This window comes from Sminthopsis crassicaudata, chromosome 1 (genome assembly GCF_048593235.1).
Source record: "Sminthopsis crassicaudata isolate SCR6 chromosome 1, ASM4859323v1, whole genome shotgun sequence".
NCBI lineage: Eukaryota > Metazoa > Chordata > Mammalia > Dasyuromorphia > Dasyuridae > Sminthopsis > Sminthopsis crassicaudata.
This window is the reverse complement of record NC_133617.1, coordinates 543,036,585-543,056,700: the sequence shown is the minus strand read 5'-3', so window position 1 is coordinate 543,056,700 and position 20,116 is coordinate 543,036,585. Positions and strand designations below refer to the sequence as shown.

Sequence of the window (20,116 nt, the reverse complement as noted above, 5' to 3'; positions counted from 1 at the left end):
TGTTCCATTAATCTATTGCTTAGCCAATACCAAATGGTTTTGGTGACTGCTGCTATATAATATAGCTTTAGATCAGGTACACTTAGACCACCTTCCTCTGAGTTTTTTTTCATTAGTTCCCTTGCAATTCTCGACCTTTTTTTCTTCCATATGAATTTTGTTGTTATTTTTACTACGTCATTAAAATAGTTTCTTGGGAGTCTGATTGGTATAGCACTAAATAAATAGATTAGTTTGGGGAGTATTGTCATCTTTATTATATTCACTCGGCCTATCCTCAGGAGTTTTTTTAACTCCTTAAATATGGTTAAAAGACATTCAGGTGAGGTAGGATCAAGATGGTAAAGTAGAGAGAACATACCAGCCAAGCTCTCCCAATGTATCTTCTAAAAAAACTAAAGTAATTCCTATAAGAAAATACTAAAGTGGCACAGATACACAGATACACAGATAATGAATAAATAAACAAAGGAGGGAAGGAAAGAAGGGAAGATTACAGGGAGATATTTAGAAAGTTAAGAGGGAGAGATCTTGTGACACTGGAATGGGGGGTTGGCCTGGCACAGATGCGCAGCAACACCAGCTGTTCCCCTTGAAGGCAGTTGCACTAACAGCAGCAATGCCAGGAACTTAGCCCAGAGATGGCCAAGTATTTGGAAAACTTGTCAAAAAGATCACAAGAGCTCCCTCTGCCAGCACTGAACACGGGATAGGGAGATATGCTGTAACTCCACTGCCCATACTCAGTTCTGGGTCAGCTTCAAAGAAAAGAGTAGACATTTTGGTCACAAGGGGAGGATGAGCCTTGGTTCTAGGAAAGAGAAATGCTTAGCATGTGTAACTACAAAATAATTGAGCCTTTCATATATAAAGAGCAGAGCAGAAGAACAGTGAATATAACTTTCCCAGGTTCACACAACCTGGGAGGTACTGAAAATTCAGAGACACCCAGAACTGGTTGGAAAGACAGCTGCATGAAAAAACCTGTGATTTGGAATCCCAGGCCCTACTCCCAGATAAGCAGAATCTAACTTTAGCATAAAGATCAAAAATCAAAAAACAGGCTGCAAACATGAGTACTGAGCTAGCAAAGTGACAAGGAAGACATTTTGATAAGTAGGATCAAGAAGAACAATGACAATGTGAGGGAAAGTACTGGACATTCTGATAAGTAGGGAAGGTCTGGGGTCATGATGTCTAAGATAGAAGGTTTTTCTCTTTATCTGGATCATGATGATTAGGAGGCGGGATGTTGCAACCAGGCAGAACAATTCAGGGAAACTGAGGTAGAACAATTAGGGAAACTGAGGTAGAATATTCAAAGGAAACTGTGACACAAGAAGACCCAAGGTGGTGGGCATTATGGCAAAATTATGGCAAAATGGGAGGCAAGCATTATTACCAAAAAGTTGGGCATAATTGATTACATTGAAGATTTTTTTTAAAATAATATTTTGAATTCTTTTGACTCTTACCTTCTAGATAGTGAAGTTGCCAAAATTTTGCCTACTTTCTTCTTTTCTGTTAATGGAATTTAAGTGACTTAGATTTTTAATTTTGTGGGAAGGATGGGTCAACTTTTCTTTTAGAAACATTAAAATTATCCCTTTTAACTAACCTTTTCCCCATTCTTGACTCATCTGAAAAGTTGATTGTTATAAAATATTGCTAAAATAGACATCTACAAAAATAATGAAGAGTGCTTTTTTTTTTTTTTTTTTTTTTTAAATTTTTGCAATTGGAGTAAAGTGACTTGCCCAGGATCACCAGCTAAGAAGTGTTAAATGTCTAAGACGATTTGAACTCGGGTCCTCCTGACTTCAGGGTTGATGCTCTATCCTTTGCACTACCTTATCAGAACTGGATTGATAGTCCATTCCCGCCCTCTCCGCACTGCCTCAGTCTACTTGGTCAGTTGCTTGGAGCCACGTGTGTATATGGGAGCCATCCATTAGCTGCTGGATGCTGGATTCTTGGAAACAATAGTCTCATTCAGCACTGGGACCAAATCATGGAACCATTTGGTCCCAGTAAATCTTTCCCTTTCAAATAAAATATTAAAAACTCCCTAATCTCTATCTTGCCTCAGTTTCTCCATCATTACATCCCTTGTAGCCATTACCACTTTTTTTTTTTAACCACTCTTCTCAGTGATGAGAACTCTAAAAACCAGATTGTGAATTCTACCTAAACCAGCTTCTCAGGAATTGCTAATACAAGTTTATCCTTTTTCCTATTATCAATTATAATCAAGTCAGTTTTCCCAGATTGTATTGTTTGTATAGAATAATATGAAGCAAGAGGCCATTGTTAATCTATCCATCTAGTCTCCAACCTCAGAGACAGCCTGGACTGGCATATCTTTGGACATCCAAAATCCTTCCTGGTTCCTCCCCTTCCTCCCTAAATTAGGCCTCCATGATTACTCCCTTCCCCTGAGTCTTTTAAAAACCATTCCCTCCCCAAAACAAGTTGCTTAAATCATCTGATTCTACCTTGCTTAGTCATGGTTGCTTAAGTTTCATGTAATAAATGGCAAACCTCTATAACTTGTGATAAATGCCTACGTCATCGTTGTTCCAGGTTATGAATCACTATGCTCTCCCCCAAATCTAGTTCATATTTCTACTCCGTATTATCACTTCACATGGTGCCTATTATTACTTCAATAGTCTTAGGCAATTTGTTCTCCTCCATAGCCAGCTCCCTCAGGCTCTAGTTCATCACCATTCTTCACCAAAAATAAAATATCGAGTAGGCAGACTGGCTGGAATATATAATGTATATGTGAAATAAGGCTAGAAAGATAGGGTGGAATCAAGAGACTATGAAACTCCTTAATTGCCAACATAAGGAAGATTTTACCCTAAGATCAATAAAAATTTTTGAACAAGATACTGACATGGTTAGATTTATGAATTAAGTCAAAGCAAATTAAGAAAATTAAACTTCCAGATATATTAGAAATGAATTAAAGGACTGGAAACCAAACCATTTGGAAGGAACTATCACAATATTTCAAATGATAGGTGACTAATTTCTAAACTAAAGTAGTGGCAGTGAGAGTAGAGAGACAATGAGATAATATGAAAAATTATCCTACATGCAGAACTGATAATACTGGCCAACTGACTAGAGATGGGGATTAAAGGAGAGAGATAGTAATTAAAATAATTTAAAACAAAATGGCTAGAGACCCAGATCTGGAATAAGGAGGGAAGAGATTTCAGACCCGGCCCTAGATATTTACCAACCCTCTTAAAAATACCTATGTACCAGGTGAGGATAAAATAACATTTGTAAATTTGTAAACATTTGTAACCTCAACAGCTCTATAGAAATGCAAGCTGTTATTCCTCCCATCTAAACATTCACTCATATCTAATTCCATCTGTCCCTAGGTTTACCCTCATAATGACATCTACTCTCTCCATCCTATAGTATTTTATCAAGCTACTTACCCTTATTTTGACTTCTCCAGTTCCTCCCTTTTTAAAACTAGAGTTAACTAATTAGTTCACTTCCTCCTTGTCCTTTGTTCTTGAAGAGGACCAAAATATTGGGGAGTGATGCCATGAGAAGCAAATGAATTACATTCAAGTAAAGGAGGGCTCTACAGTCACACACCCACTTTTTCCTGCATCTGGGTCCAGTGGCAAGACATAGATCTAATCAAGGCTGGAGCTAATTCTGGATGTAGTGTAGTGGGAGACCTGACTTGCCTACAATAGGTCCCAGATCTAGCCCCACTTGGGGCCACAGTTTGGGTCCAAAATGCCTCAAAGTAAATGTAAATAGCTATTATTTCTGTTGTGTCTAGAAACTCCCAGGGTCTTCCCCTCTCAGATTAGTGACTAGGTAAAAGAGGCCATTCTCTGCCTTACTTCTTACTTGACTGGGCAGAGTCTTAGTCAAACTGAGTTCAACTAACTCTACATTGTGTTGGATGATCAAATCTCCAGATCCTTAGCCCTGGTCAAATCAGAACCTTGCATAATTCTCACCAGTCATCTCTTCAACATCTATCTCATGCTGCTGAATAGAATTGGTATTGTAGATCCACTAAAATTGATAGCATTTAATCTCAATGGGGCACTCTTTGCAACAAGTTAATCCTTTCATTCCTCTTTGATTGGCTCCCCATCTCACTCCAGTTGAGTTTGTGGAAGGTTATGAGAAGAGAATTGAAGGTTTAGAACTACATCTCTTGCTGAGAAAACTGAAGCTGTTTGCCTTGTGCTCCCCCTTTTTATTACAATTTCTGAAGAAGCAATCCTTCTTGCCAAGGCTAACTATAATAAATGTGACTTTGATCCTAATCCTTCTCATCTTTGCCAGATTCTTCCTTCAATCACCCCCTTCTAACCTTCCAGTTCTTCCAATCCATTAGTAAGTCTCAGTCTCCTGATGTATAAAAAATATTACTAGTCTAAAACATCCTCTCAAGAAGAGCACGTATATATATTACACACATGTACTCCCTTTTTCACTTACAGAACCCCCAAAATTGTTTATGTTTTTCTCGAATTTCTCTGCCATATACTTCAACACACTCCAACTCTCTGTAATCTAGCTTTTGACTTTTATCACTCCAATGAAACTGTTTTTTTTTTTCCCAAAATTACCATCCTTTCTTAAAATGCCAAATACTATGATCCTTCTTCAGCTTTATCCTTCCTGATTTTCTGTTCCATTTGGCACTGTTGATCATCCTCTTCTCCTGAAAATTCTCTCCTCTCTGGATTTTTGAAGCTATATTCTCAGCTGGTTTTTGTCTTACTTTGTCTAAATATTCCCTTTCAGTCTTGTTTGCTTACTATGTGCCAGGACACTAGGGAAACAGTGAATTAACTGCACACTTCCACAATACTAACCAAGGTGTTGTGAGCAAGAAAAATGCAGTGCTGGCCTGAAGCAGAATAGTTAGGTAGATTTTTTAAGGTAGATTGAGCTGAGACAGCTATAGTTCTTTTGGGCAAAAAAAAAAAAAATATTAAGGTGTTTTTAGAATTTTGGCAGAAAGCTTCTAAGAATCCAGAAAACTATTTTACCAATTGCTTGTAACTTCCTGGTCAGAAGTTTTTAATCTGCTTTTATCTTATTGAATTGCTTTTTAGACACACTGAGAACTGTTCTACTTGGAGGTATTTAAGTATATTTTTATTAAATGTATTAATTATTTGAACACTCAAGTTCTAAATGACCCATTACACCAGATTTGGAACCAATAGAAACATGGAGCATAATTTATATCATGTCCCATACTGGTAGATAGATCATAATGTTTTCTTTTGGGAACTCTTTTCACATCTCGCGCGCGCGCGCGTGTGTGTATGTGTGTGTGTGTGTGTGTGTGTGTGTGTGCGCGCGCGCGTGCCTGCCTCTCAAGCTATTACCATAGATTTAATCCTAATGTTCAGCTAACTCTCGTATCTATAAGTCATCCTTCATCCTTCATCACCACTTGGCATTCGAATATTTAAAAACTAAAAACAAATTATGTATCCCATAAACATCTCAACTCAATGGGTCTAAAGCAGAACTGATTTTCTCTTCCAAATATCCCTATTTCTGACTGATAAAATTACTTACCCTCTGTCTGCCTATGTCTCAATTTGTAAAGTAAGAGTGTTTAAGTTCCCTTTTGTTTAAAGGGACAACTTTTAAGTTCCCTTCTAAATCTTATTACTATAAATATTAAGTTATAGATTAGCAGAGGATCTAAATTGGTAGAAAGAATTAAAGTGCCAAGTACTCTCCAAACTTCACAAAATCAAAGGCAAAAAAAACAATGATATTCAGAAATTAACAATGAATTTTAAATTTGTTCAAAAGGTTTTTCACAGAAAATGATAGTACCAAAGGTTTCTTCATCTTAACCATGTACATTATTCACAGCTTTTATATCACTTAAACCCCATATGCCCCCCAAAATTCTTTTTTTAACAATTTTATTTTTTTAATAATTTTAAAATGTTATTATAACATTAATATCATAATTTGGAAATATACATAGAGTTGTATAATAAACCAATGATACTGATTATTCCAAAACTGTCAATAAGGCTGACAGGTAACTGAATTTTATACTACATGAAAACTTCAACTTATTATTTTTGATGGAAATAATACCAATATATTAAGATTTAACTAGTATTTAAAAGGATATAACACATATTTAATTTTTCCTTGATTATAATTTTTTAACAAGGATTATCATGAATTCCAGTAAAACCAATGCCTCATCAAAAAATGGTGCCACAGATTTCTTCACTTTTCCTTTTGTTTTTTGAGAGAGCTCCTCTCTTTTCTGTTCTCTCTCAATTTAAGAGGACTTCACTGGAATTTGAGAGGCTCTCCTAGGAGTAAAAGTGTCATCTCTTTAATATAAGGCTTTTCACATCAATGTAGTTACTACAAGGTTCTATGATCATCACAGGTCAGCTGTGGTGACTGGACAAATGGTCTCCATATAAAGTATTAATAAATATTATTTTAGCTGATACACAATTAGTATGATGTGGGGCAAGGAAGAAAGAAAAGAATCCAAGAATAAAACTCAGGATCTCTAATTACTTCATTTATTACATAATTTCAATAAATAAAACTATTGCTCCAAGTCTACAGAACATGTACTTTGAAACTATTATACTTACCTTAAATAGGACTCCATTATTCTATCCATTCGTTTATAGAAGGGTCTTGATGTAAAATAGCCACTCCAATAATGATCATCTCTGTCGGCATATGTGAAAAAATCTCCACTCAAAACGGGAAATAATGATTTAGCATTTTTTGTATGTTGTGCAGCTACTTTATGCAAGGCATCAAAATAATCCGATATAGTGCCAAATTGAATCTGTTTGAAAAAATCATGATTGTTCTCTTCAATTAACAGTTCAGGAATTTTAGAATGGTAATAAAAACAAGTGTATGGAGTGAAAATACTGCTTCAACACATACTTTGATTGATCAGAGGCATGATAATAAAGTTTGGCAAGTACTAATTAATAACTGTTTTGTTACAACAAATTTGAAATTACCAAAGTGGATCTTATATGCATGTACAAACTGTTGTGGGGGAAAAAAAAAACAAAAACAGAAGCTAAAGTGAAAACCACTTAACTTATAAAATGTCTTATAAATTATCTCTCAAAGAGACAAGTGGAAAACCCAAAACTCAGGATTTTATAAATCAAAACAAAACAATGACAGAAATAAGTAATACTTGAAACAGAAGGAAGACTATCCTACAAATTTAAGATTAACAGGATTCAATAATATGAAAAATTATAGTATAGTGGAAAGGAATATCTACTAGTGCAACAAATTATAAAAACATATTGTTTTAAAACTATTTGTCCATGAGAGAGCAGCATAAGTACAAAATACAAAAAAAAAAAAAAAAAAAAGTGATAGTTATCCATTTGAAGCTATATGATTAAGTCAAGTGTTCCTGACTAATGATTAAAACATTAAATTTTTGAAAATCATTTGGAGGTTATATTTGTCTTTAATACAAAAGAGAAAAATGCAGGCTTATACTAGGTAGTCTTGTATAATATATTAAAAATATGCAAAGTAAATAATACTTCTGTGGGAATTCTCTAAATCAGGGATTCCCAACCTTTCTGAAGTCTAAAGCTTTAAATTCATAAAATAAAATATATAAGATTGTAAGAGAGTGATTGTTCTGAAATAGTTATCAAAATATTTTTCCAAAAAAATTAAGGAAAAATAAGTTCATGAACACAAGATTTAAAAATCCCTACTTACTTTATTTATTCATTTATTTATTTGTTTTGCTGAGGCAATTGGGGTTAAGTAACTTGCCCAGGGTCACACAGCTAGGAAACATTAAGTGTCTAAGACCAGATTTGAAGTCAGGTCCTCCTGACTTCAGGACTGGTGCTCTATCCACTGCACCACCTAGCTGCCCAAAAAATCCCTCCTATAAGCATAAGTTGTTCATTTCATGATTTCATAATTTTTGTATATATGCATGGGAACAGACACAAAAATCATGTTTCACTTTTCTTGAATCCATTTTCTATATTTAGGCATGTTAACAGCTTGAACCACAAAGCCCCAGAAAGCAAAACTAAAGTACAATTTCTTTATTGATTCTTTCCAAAAATAAAATTAAGTTCCATCTTTGAAATTCTCAACTTTCAATTGAAATGTAAAAGTATATGATAAGCATATAAATGCAAGCAAATCAAGAACCTCTTGCAAATCAAATACTGTCTAGTCACTCAGTATTGCTTTAATAAAACAAGTCATTTCTGAGTGGAAAAACATATGGCGTATGCAGATTTTAACAAAAAGGAGCACAAGGCAACCATCAGAAAGGTGCTAAAGCTTAGTAAATACTGAGCATTAAGTAATGTCACCAGTAAGGTTCGATAGGAATCATTAGACTAGACAGAATGTATAAGCCTAGTTACTACCCTCATGGAATGATATTAGCAAATACAAAGTCATTTAATCTCTCAACTTACCTTTGAGATATCTTTGAGAAAACACTCATTTTGCTTTTTTTTTTTTAAATATCAATAATATTGAAAAATATTATGAAATTAAGGTTTCATAGTTGAGAGGACTGATTCAGTATAGTTCAGAGGTCCTAATCTCTTTACCATTAGTTTCTTTCAGCCAGAATCAGACTGGAATGTTAATTTGGAAATGTTTAGCAAAATATAATAAAACACAGAAAACATAGTAAGTGGCATATAGTAGGTGCTTAATAATGTCAACTAAATTGAAATTTAAAATAAAAAGCCCATACATTGGCATTATAATAGATTAAAAATACAAATAAAGACAAGATAAATTTTTCTATTAATGCTTAGTGCTCTGAGATTCTAAACAACTATCTAAAGCACTTGATATATTGATTCCTTAAAATGCGTATAATTTCAAATTATTTTATTTTGGTTCTCTGGGTTAAAAAAAAAATAAGTCAAGTTCTCAATATTTACAATTGTGAATGAATGTGTGTAAAGCAATCATATCAATGACAACATCCTCAATATAATACTGAATTGTATTTCCTCCTCTCATTTCTGATCACCTGAGAGTGGCACTAATAGATTTAGTCTCTAAGCATAGATCATATTGTGACTCAATCACAGGAAAAAAAATCCATCAAGAGAAAATTATGGCATTAGAATCATTATGTCCTTATATTTTTAACCAAATAAAAGACAATAAATTCTCCCTTCTTTAAGGAAAAAAAAAATCAGACTCAAAATCTTATAAAGTAAGTTAGTTGACCAACAAATACTTAAAGTAGTTAACTATGTGCCAGGCATAATGCTAAGCACTAGAAATTTTCCAAACATTTTTTTAAAAATCCTTACCCTCAAGGAGTGTACTTTACTCTGGGAGAGACAATACATAAAGAATTAGGTAATATGAGATATGTGAAGGAGATGAAAGAAATTTCAAAGGGGAAAGCCATAGCCCTCCTGGAAGCCCCACGTTTTAAGTCTAGTCTTGAAGGAAGCCAGAGAAAAACTAAGGAGCAGAGGTGGGGAGGCAAAGTATTCCAAAAAGGAAGCCATAGAATCGAGAAAAAAGGGTTATGCTAGAGACCTGCAAATTAAGCTTTCATAGTTCAGAGAAGACTGACTCCATATAGTTCCGAGGTGCTGACTTCTTTACCATTAGTTTCTTTCAGCTGGAACCAGACTGAAATTGCAATTTGGAAATGTTTAATAAAATATAATAAAATACAGAAAACATTAATTTGTTTTTCTAAGTCAATAAGCAACCCAGGGAGATAACTTTCTATCTGAATTTGACAACACTTGTATAGTTGAATCATAGAGGGTATGGAGGAGAGCAAAGTTAAAGAAGATTGAAAAAGTAGGAAGAGATCAGAACATAAGAATTTAAACGACGAACAGAGGACTTTATAGTTTGATTCTGGAGGAAATGATTTTCATCTCAATAATGTAGTTTTACATAAAATCTACTATAATTCTAAAAGACAGAGAAACACAATGCAAAGAAATTAGAACAATTTTATTAAGAAACCTCAACTTTAACTACATTACTTATATCTAAATATTTTCAAATTACCTTAACATGTAATTCGGGTTGAGAATTCAAATAATCAAAAATTCTCTGATAATTCTGGTACTGCTGATCCCATTCTGAGCTTTCAGTATAACGGAAATCATCTCCTAGAGGAGCCAAGAGTACTTTAGTACGGTAAAGTTTTGACTTCTTTCTGTATTGGTCTAACAACATCCATGCCCTTTAAAAAAAAAATTAGTTTAATAAAATTTAGAATGAGGGGAAAAGTCCTTTGACCAAAAAGAAAAAAAGTTATAAATAATGAAAAATGCTGTATGTCTATATATGTATGAGATAAAAATAGTAATAATAAATGAAATTAAATTCCAATATAAATAAATTTGCTGTAAAAAAAATAGATTGTTTTAAATTGTTTATCTAACTGATACACTTTTATTTCCAAATATATCTCTCCTTTCCTCTCCATATAGCTCTAATTCTCCAGTCCTTGAGGGAAAAAAGGAACTTTAAAAGAAAATGCAGTTTTACAAAACCATCCTATTCATCAGTAATTATAAACATATTAAGCAATCAATATCCATAGTCTCCTATGTCTCTAAGAAAAAGTGGAGGTTAAGTTTTTCTCTGCTCTACTCCAGAGTAAAAAAAGTATTTTAAAAATATTCATTTTCTTTTTATTGTTCTTCGAACTTAGAATTTGTAGAAATTGTATATATTGCTTCTCTGGTTCTTACTTCATTATTAACTGATTTCTAATAAGCTTTCTCATGTTTCTCTGAATCTCTCACATCTGTTGTTTCTTATGATATAGTAGCATTCCATTACATTTGTGAACTCGTTTGTTTTTTCAGCCCTATTTTTATATTAGCATAAAAAATTCTGCAATATCCTTATTTTGGTGTGGATAAGACCTTAAGTTTCTGTTTTTCTCCTCTTTAGAGGTGAATACACACACACACTCACTCACACATTTTCTCTCTCACACACATTAGTAGGGGAATTTCTGGGTGTGGGAATGAGTACCTTTTAAAATACAATTCCAAATTGCTTTCAAGAACAGATGATCAACTTACAGTTCTACCAAAAAAAGGCATTAATGTGCTTGTTTTTAAATACCTATAATGTTAACTATTCACATTTTTGTCATAGGTAATAAATTTTCTGTGAATACAGTAATTCCAGCAAGTTATTTTAACTAGCCTTTTTCTTATTATTAGTGATTTGAAGTAATGGTTATAATAGCTTTCACACTTCTTGGAGAACTGTTTGTACATAGCCTATTAAAGAATAGAACTTTGTCTTAAATATTTATCATAATTCCTTATTCATAACGAAAATCACACTCTTATCAGAGACATGAAAGGCAAATTTTTTTTTTCGTAACTAAAAGCTTCCCTTTTTATCCTATCAGCATTGGTTTTGTTTAGACATACACTTTTTAATTTGTTTTGTCCAGATTCAGTAATTCCATTAGTGAAAGATATCTCTTTTTGTTGGGGTTTTTTTAAACGTTATGTGACTTTTTATATTTAGAATGAATAATCATTTTGATACAAGGACAAAGAGACTATTGTAAAACTTTAAAACTTTTTTTTTTTTTTACTAGTTTGTTTTACAGTTTTCCAAGCAATTCTTAGCAACAAGTAAAATCTTCCAAAAGTATGCAATGTTCTTGGGTTTAATGAATACTGGATTTACTGTATGTTTCAGTTTTTTTTATCTAGACTGTTTTACTGACCTACTTTTTTACTTTTTTTAAAATTAGTACCAAATAGTTCAGATAATTACTGATTTATAATGTAATTTAAGTTCTATAACTGCTATTCACCTTTCATTCCCACTTTTTCATTATTTCTTTTAAGATTTTTTTTTTTTTAATCGCAAATATATATGATGTTCCTTAAGCTCAAGTATAACCATTTTTCTTTCTATTACTCAAGTGACTACAGTGGCCAAATTACTTCTAAGACCAAATAAAAATTTGGCTGTGTGGCATGTAAAGTCTTTCAAAACACACACACACACACACACACACACACACACACACACACACACACACACACACACACACAGATTCAGTTTCTCTGTCTGTCTCTCTTCAAGGAAGCCAAACTGACCTTGCTGTTCCTCACCCATGACACTCCATCTCCAGTCTCCATTCCTGGCTCATTAGTCAAAATATCAATACTGTCTTCATCTGTATCTTTTGCTTGGATTCCCTACATCACTATTTTTATTACCTTACAGCTTACAAAGGATAAGATTTGAATCTCTGCTTTTGAAAATTTCTAAGTTCTCTGCATCCAACATGAAGATATATGTCAGGCAAAGACTTACATTTTGTTATGTTGTTTAGTCATTTCAATTATGCCTGACTCTTTGTGACCCCAGTGGGGGTTTTCTTGGCAAAGATACTAGAGAGATTTGTTATTTCCTTTTCCAGCTCATTTCACAAATAAAGAAACTAAACAGAATTAAGTAATTTGCCTAGTGCCTGAGACTAGATCTGAACTCAGGTGGATAAAGCTACCCTGACTCCAGACCTAACATTCTATCCATTGCACTACCTTGCTGCTATTACATTCAAGGATATACCACAGGTTTTAATTATCTAAGCTCTCCATCATTTTCTTCAATTGTTTTTCTTTTCTTTTTTTTAAGTTAAATTAGCTCTAAGAAAAGACATATATTAAAAACACTAAATGATGTCATTTTTGCTGTTCAATTATTTTTATTTTATTAAATTAGATATTATACTACTTAGTATAATTGCTTAATAATTATTTTCACCTGTGTTATCTGTAAGTACAATGTAATTTCACTAATTATCTTTTAATATAATAAATATTGTTTTTGCTTGTCTAATGACATAGCTATAAATTTATGAAACCATCTAACAGTAATTTTTTCCAGACTTTTATTTTCATTTTTCACAGATATATATTTTCTGTTGTCTTTCTTATACAATACAAACTGTCCTTATCCATTCTGACATTGAACTTCATTTTATTCAGATATTTAATCTATTCACATTTAAGATTATGATTATTAGGCTTTTATTTTCTTACATCTGTGACTTTGGTATTGACTTTTATTCTTTTCTTTTAAGTGAGCACTCTATCCCTGAAAATAATTTTGCTTCTACTACTTTAATGTTAGTCTTTTCTCATAGAGTCTTCTCCCTTCAACTATTCACCTTTATTTGTCCTATTTTAAATCCTATTTATTTATTGAAATGGTTAATTTTATGTGTCACCTATCCTTGCCCATATAGAGAAGCATATGATTCAAAACTGTTTCTTTCAGTGATTCTTCCCTCTAATCTCTTAACATTCTCATTTGGTGCTCTTAAAGGAAAAAAAAAAAAAAAAAAAAGTCACTTAATTTGTTCTGCTTCTTTTTCTATTAACTTTGATTCTGATTTTTTATTTTCTCACTTTTGGCCTAAACATTCTTTGTCAGATACCAAATCTGAATGCCCTCTACTATCCTCCTGCATCCTCTTTTGAGGTTATTCCATTTCTATATCTTTACCATAAGTGTATTTTTTTAAAAATTTGTGTAATTTCTTTTAGCATGACCTTTTATTTTTGACTGTCCTTCATACTTAGAAATATTAATACATAAATTCATGACTTACAGTTGAAAATTTCCATACGTGGGCTCCCTCATTAGGTTGTGAGCTCCTTGAAAGCAGTCTTACTTTTCTACATGTTTGGCACAATGCATTATACATAGTAATCACTTAATATAAGTTTTAATCATTCTTCCATGTGACAGGAGCTAGCTTATATGCTGGTGCAAAAAGACTAATCTTATTTCCTATCCTTACAACAGTCTCATTGTCGCTACAAACTATGCATGGTGTGGGTAGGTGTGTGGATAGATTGGATGGATGGATGGATGGATGGACGGACCTTCCCTTTCCCAAACCTCTCTGTCCCTCTCTCTTAAAGTTTTAGTAAAGGGAGTATCACTGGAATGTTGTCCTTCATTCTCAAAGAGGATGAAAATGGCACCACTTTATTTAAGAGTCAAGTTAAAGTGTGTCTGGCTATGGCTGATCAGATCACTAGAGTTTGGAATGCTCTGCTCACAAGTTAGACACAAATGGTCTCTATAAATATTTGGGTTGGACTCTTTCACTTTATGTGTTTTGTGTTTCTTCTGAGCTATCCAATTCTGCTTTGCCCCTACAGCACAGCACCTTCTCTGATGAAGGCATCCCATGTAGGGCAGTCCTATGCTAGGCTCTCCCATGCCATATAATCAATTCTAAAGTTCTTAAGAGAAACCTTGAGAGAGAGTATCCAATGGCATCCATGGATATTTTCCATCATGATATCCCCATATTTTCAGTAAGGAAATCACATTTCCTTAATAAGGAAATAAGGAAGAACATTAAGAAAACGTTTAATAATACCCTATTTAATCTCTTTTCTTGGGTACCATTGAGTTCCTAGTCTCTCCTTCCTAAGACCATTTCTTCCATTTCATTTACTCTCCTCTGCCACAACACTAACATTTCCCACTGTATGATTTCTCCCATGAAAATTTGCTGTTTTGGTACTGAAATTGTCAAGTTTAAACTTTGGACTTTCAATTACAAGGACTTCCCTATGGATCAAAGATCTGATCAGTCACCACTTCATTATCTGAGCAAAATAGATAATATGATATGGGGACAGCAATTTAAGTGCAATGCTAAACTGTATTGATACCTGAAGTGGTAAAGATGAGGAAAACAAGAGAGAGCAGAAAGTGTTGGGAAGATGGCTTGAGAGAGGGATCATGGCACAGCAAAGAAAAGGATTGTGTAAGGGAAGGCCTAGAGGGAGAAGTGAAAAGCCAACAGATTGTGGCTAGATAGGGGGAGCTGAGAATTCTTGAATAATGCATTAATAAGCATCAAAAATATGGACCACTTTTATGCACGGCTAAGGGAGGATGAAAGAATAGGCCATGGGAAGTAAATAGTTTGAGGAAGTGAATCCTTAGGTTGTTTGAGGGAGTCATTATGCATGTTGAAGTCCCCTAGCATTAGGACAAAAGTTGAAGAAGAGAGAAAAAGTGTTAATCATATAGTAAACTCATTGAGAAAAAAAGAGGAGTAAGTATGAGTCTATAGACAACAGCTACTACAATTTGGATTGTATAATAAATATGAATTGCATGAACCTCAAAGGAGATTACTGAGGGATAAAGGTAGACAAACCTAGAAGGAATATAACAATTTCCTTGACTCAATTAATTAACCAAGGAGAATGAATGAAGTATCAGCCAGTAGAAGAAAGAATGGCCAAAGAGGCTTTGGGGGAAAGACAGATTTCAATATTAACTGTAGCTAGAAGGAAAGACTTAGGAAGAAGAGAAGTTTGTCACCTACAGAACTCCACAGGGCATTGTGAAAGGGCTGGATGATGTTCAGTTGAAATGTGGAAATAGCAAAATTGAGGAAAATAATAAGGAATTAGGTGCTATGGCAAGGAAGGCATAAGGATCTACAGGTTTTAGAATGACTGGGATATGAAGGATATGATCAGAGAATGTTCAACACTGTGTGGATAGAGGCCTCTTCACAAAAAATACTGGAGATCAGCTGAGGTCAAGTGCAGAATAAAATGGTAGGCCCAAAATCAAATGGGAGTTTCAGTTTCATTTGGCAAGAAAAGGGTAAAAACAGGAGACCAAAGTCTAACCTGCAAAACAGGAATTTCTTATTCTACAAGATCACTTCAGCCCTGAAATTCACATTTCTTGAGGACCCTCTTTCCCTGAAGCTTTTTCAGAATGGAGGACAAAGCCCTCTCCTTTGTAGATCCAGAACCACTCCATTTTGAATCACTTCCATTTTATTTACATGTATATGTCTATATGGGGCAGCTTGGCACAGTGGATAGAGTACTGGACTGAGTTCAGATATGATCTCAGACACCATTAGCTGTGTGACCCTGAGCAAATCACTTAATCCTGCTTGCTTCAGTTTACTCATCTGTGAGCAGAAGGAAATGATAAACCACTCCAGTATCTCTGAAAAAGAAAACTCCAAAGAGGTCACAAAGAGTTGAACACACTCTTTTATTAGTACTTGCAATGCAAAACCCCAAAACAGGATATGCTACAGTATCCTGTAGCAAAAGCCATTTGAGAAACAGCCTAGTCCTCCACATCCTGTTATACAGAAACCCCTAATCCTAAAACTGGTTTAAAAAAAAAACACAACAGGATTTTTCACCAGATCAGCAGCAAGCATCAGATCAGCAACAAGGAACTTCACCAACTTTTATTCTATTTCCATTACTCTCCAATCCTACAAAAGCACTGCTCTCTCACTGAACAATGTGATTCTACTGGACCTCCTTAGAAGAACCACCCTTGCTGGCAAACTCAAAAACAAATGTACAAATTCCTGGCCAAATTATCTAACTATTCTTATCCCTCCACATCTTTGAGAACCTCCATTTAAGGATGGAGTCCAGATCATCCAGCTTTTCATATTTCAAATAGGGGCACTCCTTTGGACTGCCTCATCAAACCCCGTTACTTTTATTTGTCCTAGCTCTCCCCTCCCAATTTTCTGCTTAAGTTTTGTTTTTTTTTTTTTAAATGTTGTCTTTGTCATTAAATTGTAAAGTCTTTCAGAGCAAAGAGTTTTATCCTTAAATTTAGCTCAATGCCTAGCTAAGCTACCTAATGAAGTAGCAGATGTGCTTCTACTGCAGAGGTGTTACATAGGTCTCAAATGAGGTTAAAATTTAATTGGAATAACATTTAACAGCAAAATAAAAATACAAGAAAACACAAATAATGTTATATTATAAAACAATCACCAAGTGAGCCTCAGAGTTTTTGGTTTGTTTTTTTTGCTGAGACAATTGGGGTTAAGTGACTGGCCCAGGGTCACACAGCCAGGACATGTTAAGTATCTGAGGCCATATTTGAACTCCGGTCCTCCTGACTTCAGGGCTGGTGCTCTATCCACTGCACCACCTAGCTGCTACCCACAGAGATCTTTATATATGGATTAGCAGACCCCATTTCTATGTAAGTTTGATACCACTGCTCTAGAGTCTGGCTTCTAACCTTACCATTCAGCCCAGACTACTCGCTATTCAAAGTTACCAAAGATCCCTTAATTTCCAAGTTCTATGGCCTTTCCTCAATTCTTTCAACCTTTGAATTGTTGATCATTTTCTTGACCTTAATTTTCTGCCTTTAAGACATTTTTCTTGCTTCTGGCTATCCTCCTATCAATCTAACCCCATCTCACCCCCAGTCTCTTTTGCTATATCTGCATCCCTATCACACCCAATAACCATGTGTGTCCAGGGCTGTCCTGTTCTGGTTCTCCATGGTCCTGTGCCATCTTCTTTTCTCCTTCTAGAAATCTTTACTTGGTGATCTCATCAGCTCCCATGGATTTAGTTACCATCTCAGCTCTCAAATGTCCATATTCTAGAACATTCATTATCCTTCCTCCTGAATTCTACCCCTCCTATGACCTTCCCTATTACTGCAGAGGACAACATCCCTTCCCCTAGAGCCTCAGGCTTGAAACCTAGGGATGCTGAACTCTCCACTATCCCTCACTCCCCCTATATACAATCTGTTGCCTAGGCCTCCTGATTTTACCTTTACAATATATATAACATGCCTTCTTCTCTCCTTTAGTACTGGCATCATTCTGATCTGATGCAGGCCCTCATCATCTCACATCTGAAATGTTCCAACAGTCTCTGCTGGTTGGTCTTTTATAAAGTACAGATCCACCATATCACTCCTTTACTTAATAAACTCCAATAGTTATCATTTCCAAGATCAAATATAAAGTTCTATAGTTCATAATTCAAAACCCTTCACAACCATATTTCCCTCTCTCGCTCTCTCCCTTTCTCCATGTCTCTCTTCATTTTCTTTTCTCTCTCTCTTTCTCCATTTCTCTGTCTCCTCTGGCCCCAAATCACTGATAATGGCCTCCTTGCTGTTCTTTACATAAAATATTCTAGCTCCTGCTGATTGGACATTCTCAGTGGTTATCATTCATGCATGGAATGTTCTCCCTTCTCATTTCCCTTTCCTGGCTTCCTTCAAGGTCAAACTAAAATTCTACCTTCTAAAGTAAATCTTTCCCAAATCTTTCTTATAGTCTCTCCTCTCTGTTGATTATTTCCTATTTTTCCCATATATAATTTATTTATACATAATTATTTGCAAGTTTTGCTTATAACAACAACCAATTATAAGAGCCTAACATGTGCAAAGGACTGAACCAGATAATGGAAGCTGAAATAGAGAAACAGCATAAATCTCATTCTCAATGATTCAACAATCTAAAAAGCAATAAAATGAAAAGGAACTGAATATTATACACTTAATTATAATGAGATTCATTACTGGCAGTCATTTTTTTTAAAATAATAACATCACTCACTCATACAATGTTGGATTAAATGCTTATTAAACATAAATATTAACATTTTCCTCCAACTCAGAAAACACAATTTAAAGAATTGTACAATATACAGGATACCCCAAGTCTTAGTAAGTTTAAGGTTACTAGAACTAAGATTAAGCAGTTTAAGTTAATATTAAACTTTAATAGCTTCAAACCGTCTATTGAAACACTCCTCATGATCACTGGGATCACTTTTAAATACATTCATAATTAAGTAATTAACACATTCAAATATAATAAAAATAAATGCATTTTAGTGACATATAATTTTACCAATTTTGTCAAGAACTAAGAAAAAGTACAAAAGTATATACAGCGATTCATATATAAGAGAAGCCAATGAAGTGGACAAGAATAAAGAGATCGACAGCATAGTGCTGTCCGCCCTCCATAGTGGACCTAATGGTTATATATCTGAAACCACAGTATAAAGAGCTGTTTTATCTGTTTCCAATAATCTTTTAACAAGATATTAACTGAATACTTATTGTGCAGAAAACATTTTATGAAAGAAAAAGAATGCAGACATTAGCAAAGTTTAAGAGTACCTGTGATTGACATTTCCTTGATGTATTGCTTCTGGAGGGACTCTCCAGGGACAGCTGACTCTACCTCCAGGAAGTCGTTTAAAATCAAACTGGCAACATATTTTAGGATCAGGCCCACAAGTATGAGGGATATCATAACTATAAAATGGCATCATATGGCAAAATATATCTGTACTAGATCCCAAATCTAAAATTAAGAATATAACAATGAATATTATTAACAATTTTACTCCAAATTTCTCTAAAATTTTTATTTAATCATATGGGGGGAGTGTTTGGAAGAGTGATGGAACTAATTTCATAAATATAATCAGTAAATACTGACTAAGTGACTACTAAGTGCTAGTTATTGTGCTAACCAATAAACACAAATGGGTGGAGACTGTCCCAGTCCTCAAAGAATGCACAACCTAATAGAGGAAACAACAAGCAAATAAATATATAGAAATGAAGAAAGTATCAGCAGAAGAAAAGCATAAGAATTAAGAAGGGTCAAGAAAAGATTCCTGTAAGAGACAGGATTCTAGTTGGGACATAAAAAGAAGTTGGGGAAGGCAGGAGGCAAAGAGGAGAAGGGAGGGTATTCTAGACATGGGGGACAGCCAGAAAAAAAATCCCAGAACTAAATGATGGAGGAATTTGTTTATATAAAAGCAAGCCAATGTCACTGAATCAAAGAGTACACGGCAGGGAAAAAATGTAAAAATATTAGCAGAGTGGGAATGGGCTGATTAGGAAGGGTTTTGAACAAAGGGTTTTTTAATTTGATATTGGACGTGAGAGGAAATCACTGGAATTTAGGTGGGGGGAGGAAGAAAGGTATGCGATGTTGTCAGACCTGTGCTGTAGGAAAATCATTTTGCTTGCTGAGGAGGGAGGCTTAGAAGACAAAGAAATGAGGCAGGCAGACCAATCAGCAGAATAGTAAAATAATCAAAGTGTGAGGTGCTAAGGGCTTAGAGTGATGGCTTTGTCAAAGAACACAAGGAATATATGAAAAAGTTGTATCAAAGTGAAATAGAGAGGCCTTCCCAGCAGCCTGGTTGGGGGAGGAGGAGGGATATAGTGA

General features: G+C 34.5%; 1 protein-coding gene across 1 annotated transcript in view; it reads right to left on the bottom strand.

The window, feature by feature from the left end:
• Nucleotides 1-20,116, bottom strand: part of MAN2A1 (mannosidase alpha class 2A member 1) — a 169,898-nt gene that overhangs the window by 77,374 nt on the left and 72,408 nt on the right. The window contains exons 8-10 of the mRNA XM_074281943.1: nt 19,048-19,234; nt 10,087-10,264; nt 6,657-6,859 (exon numbers count right to left, since the gene is read on the bottom strand). Of these exons, the coding sequence (XP_074138044.1) occupies nt 6,657-6,859; nt 10,087-10,264; nt 19,048-19,234 (568 nt within the window). The remainder of the gene's footprint in view (nt 1-6,656; nt 6,860-10,086; nt 10,265-19,047; nt 19,235-20,116) is intronic.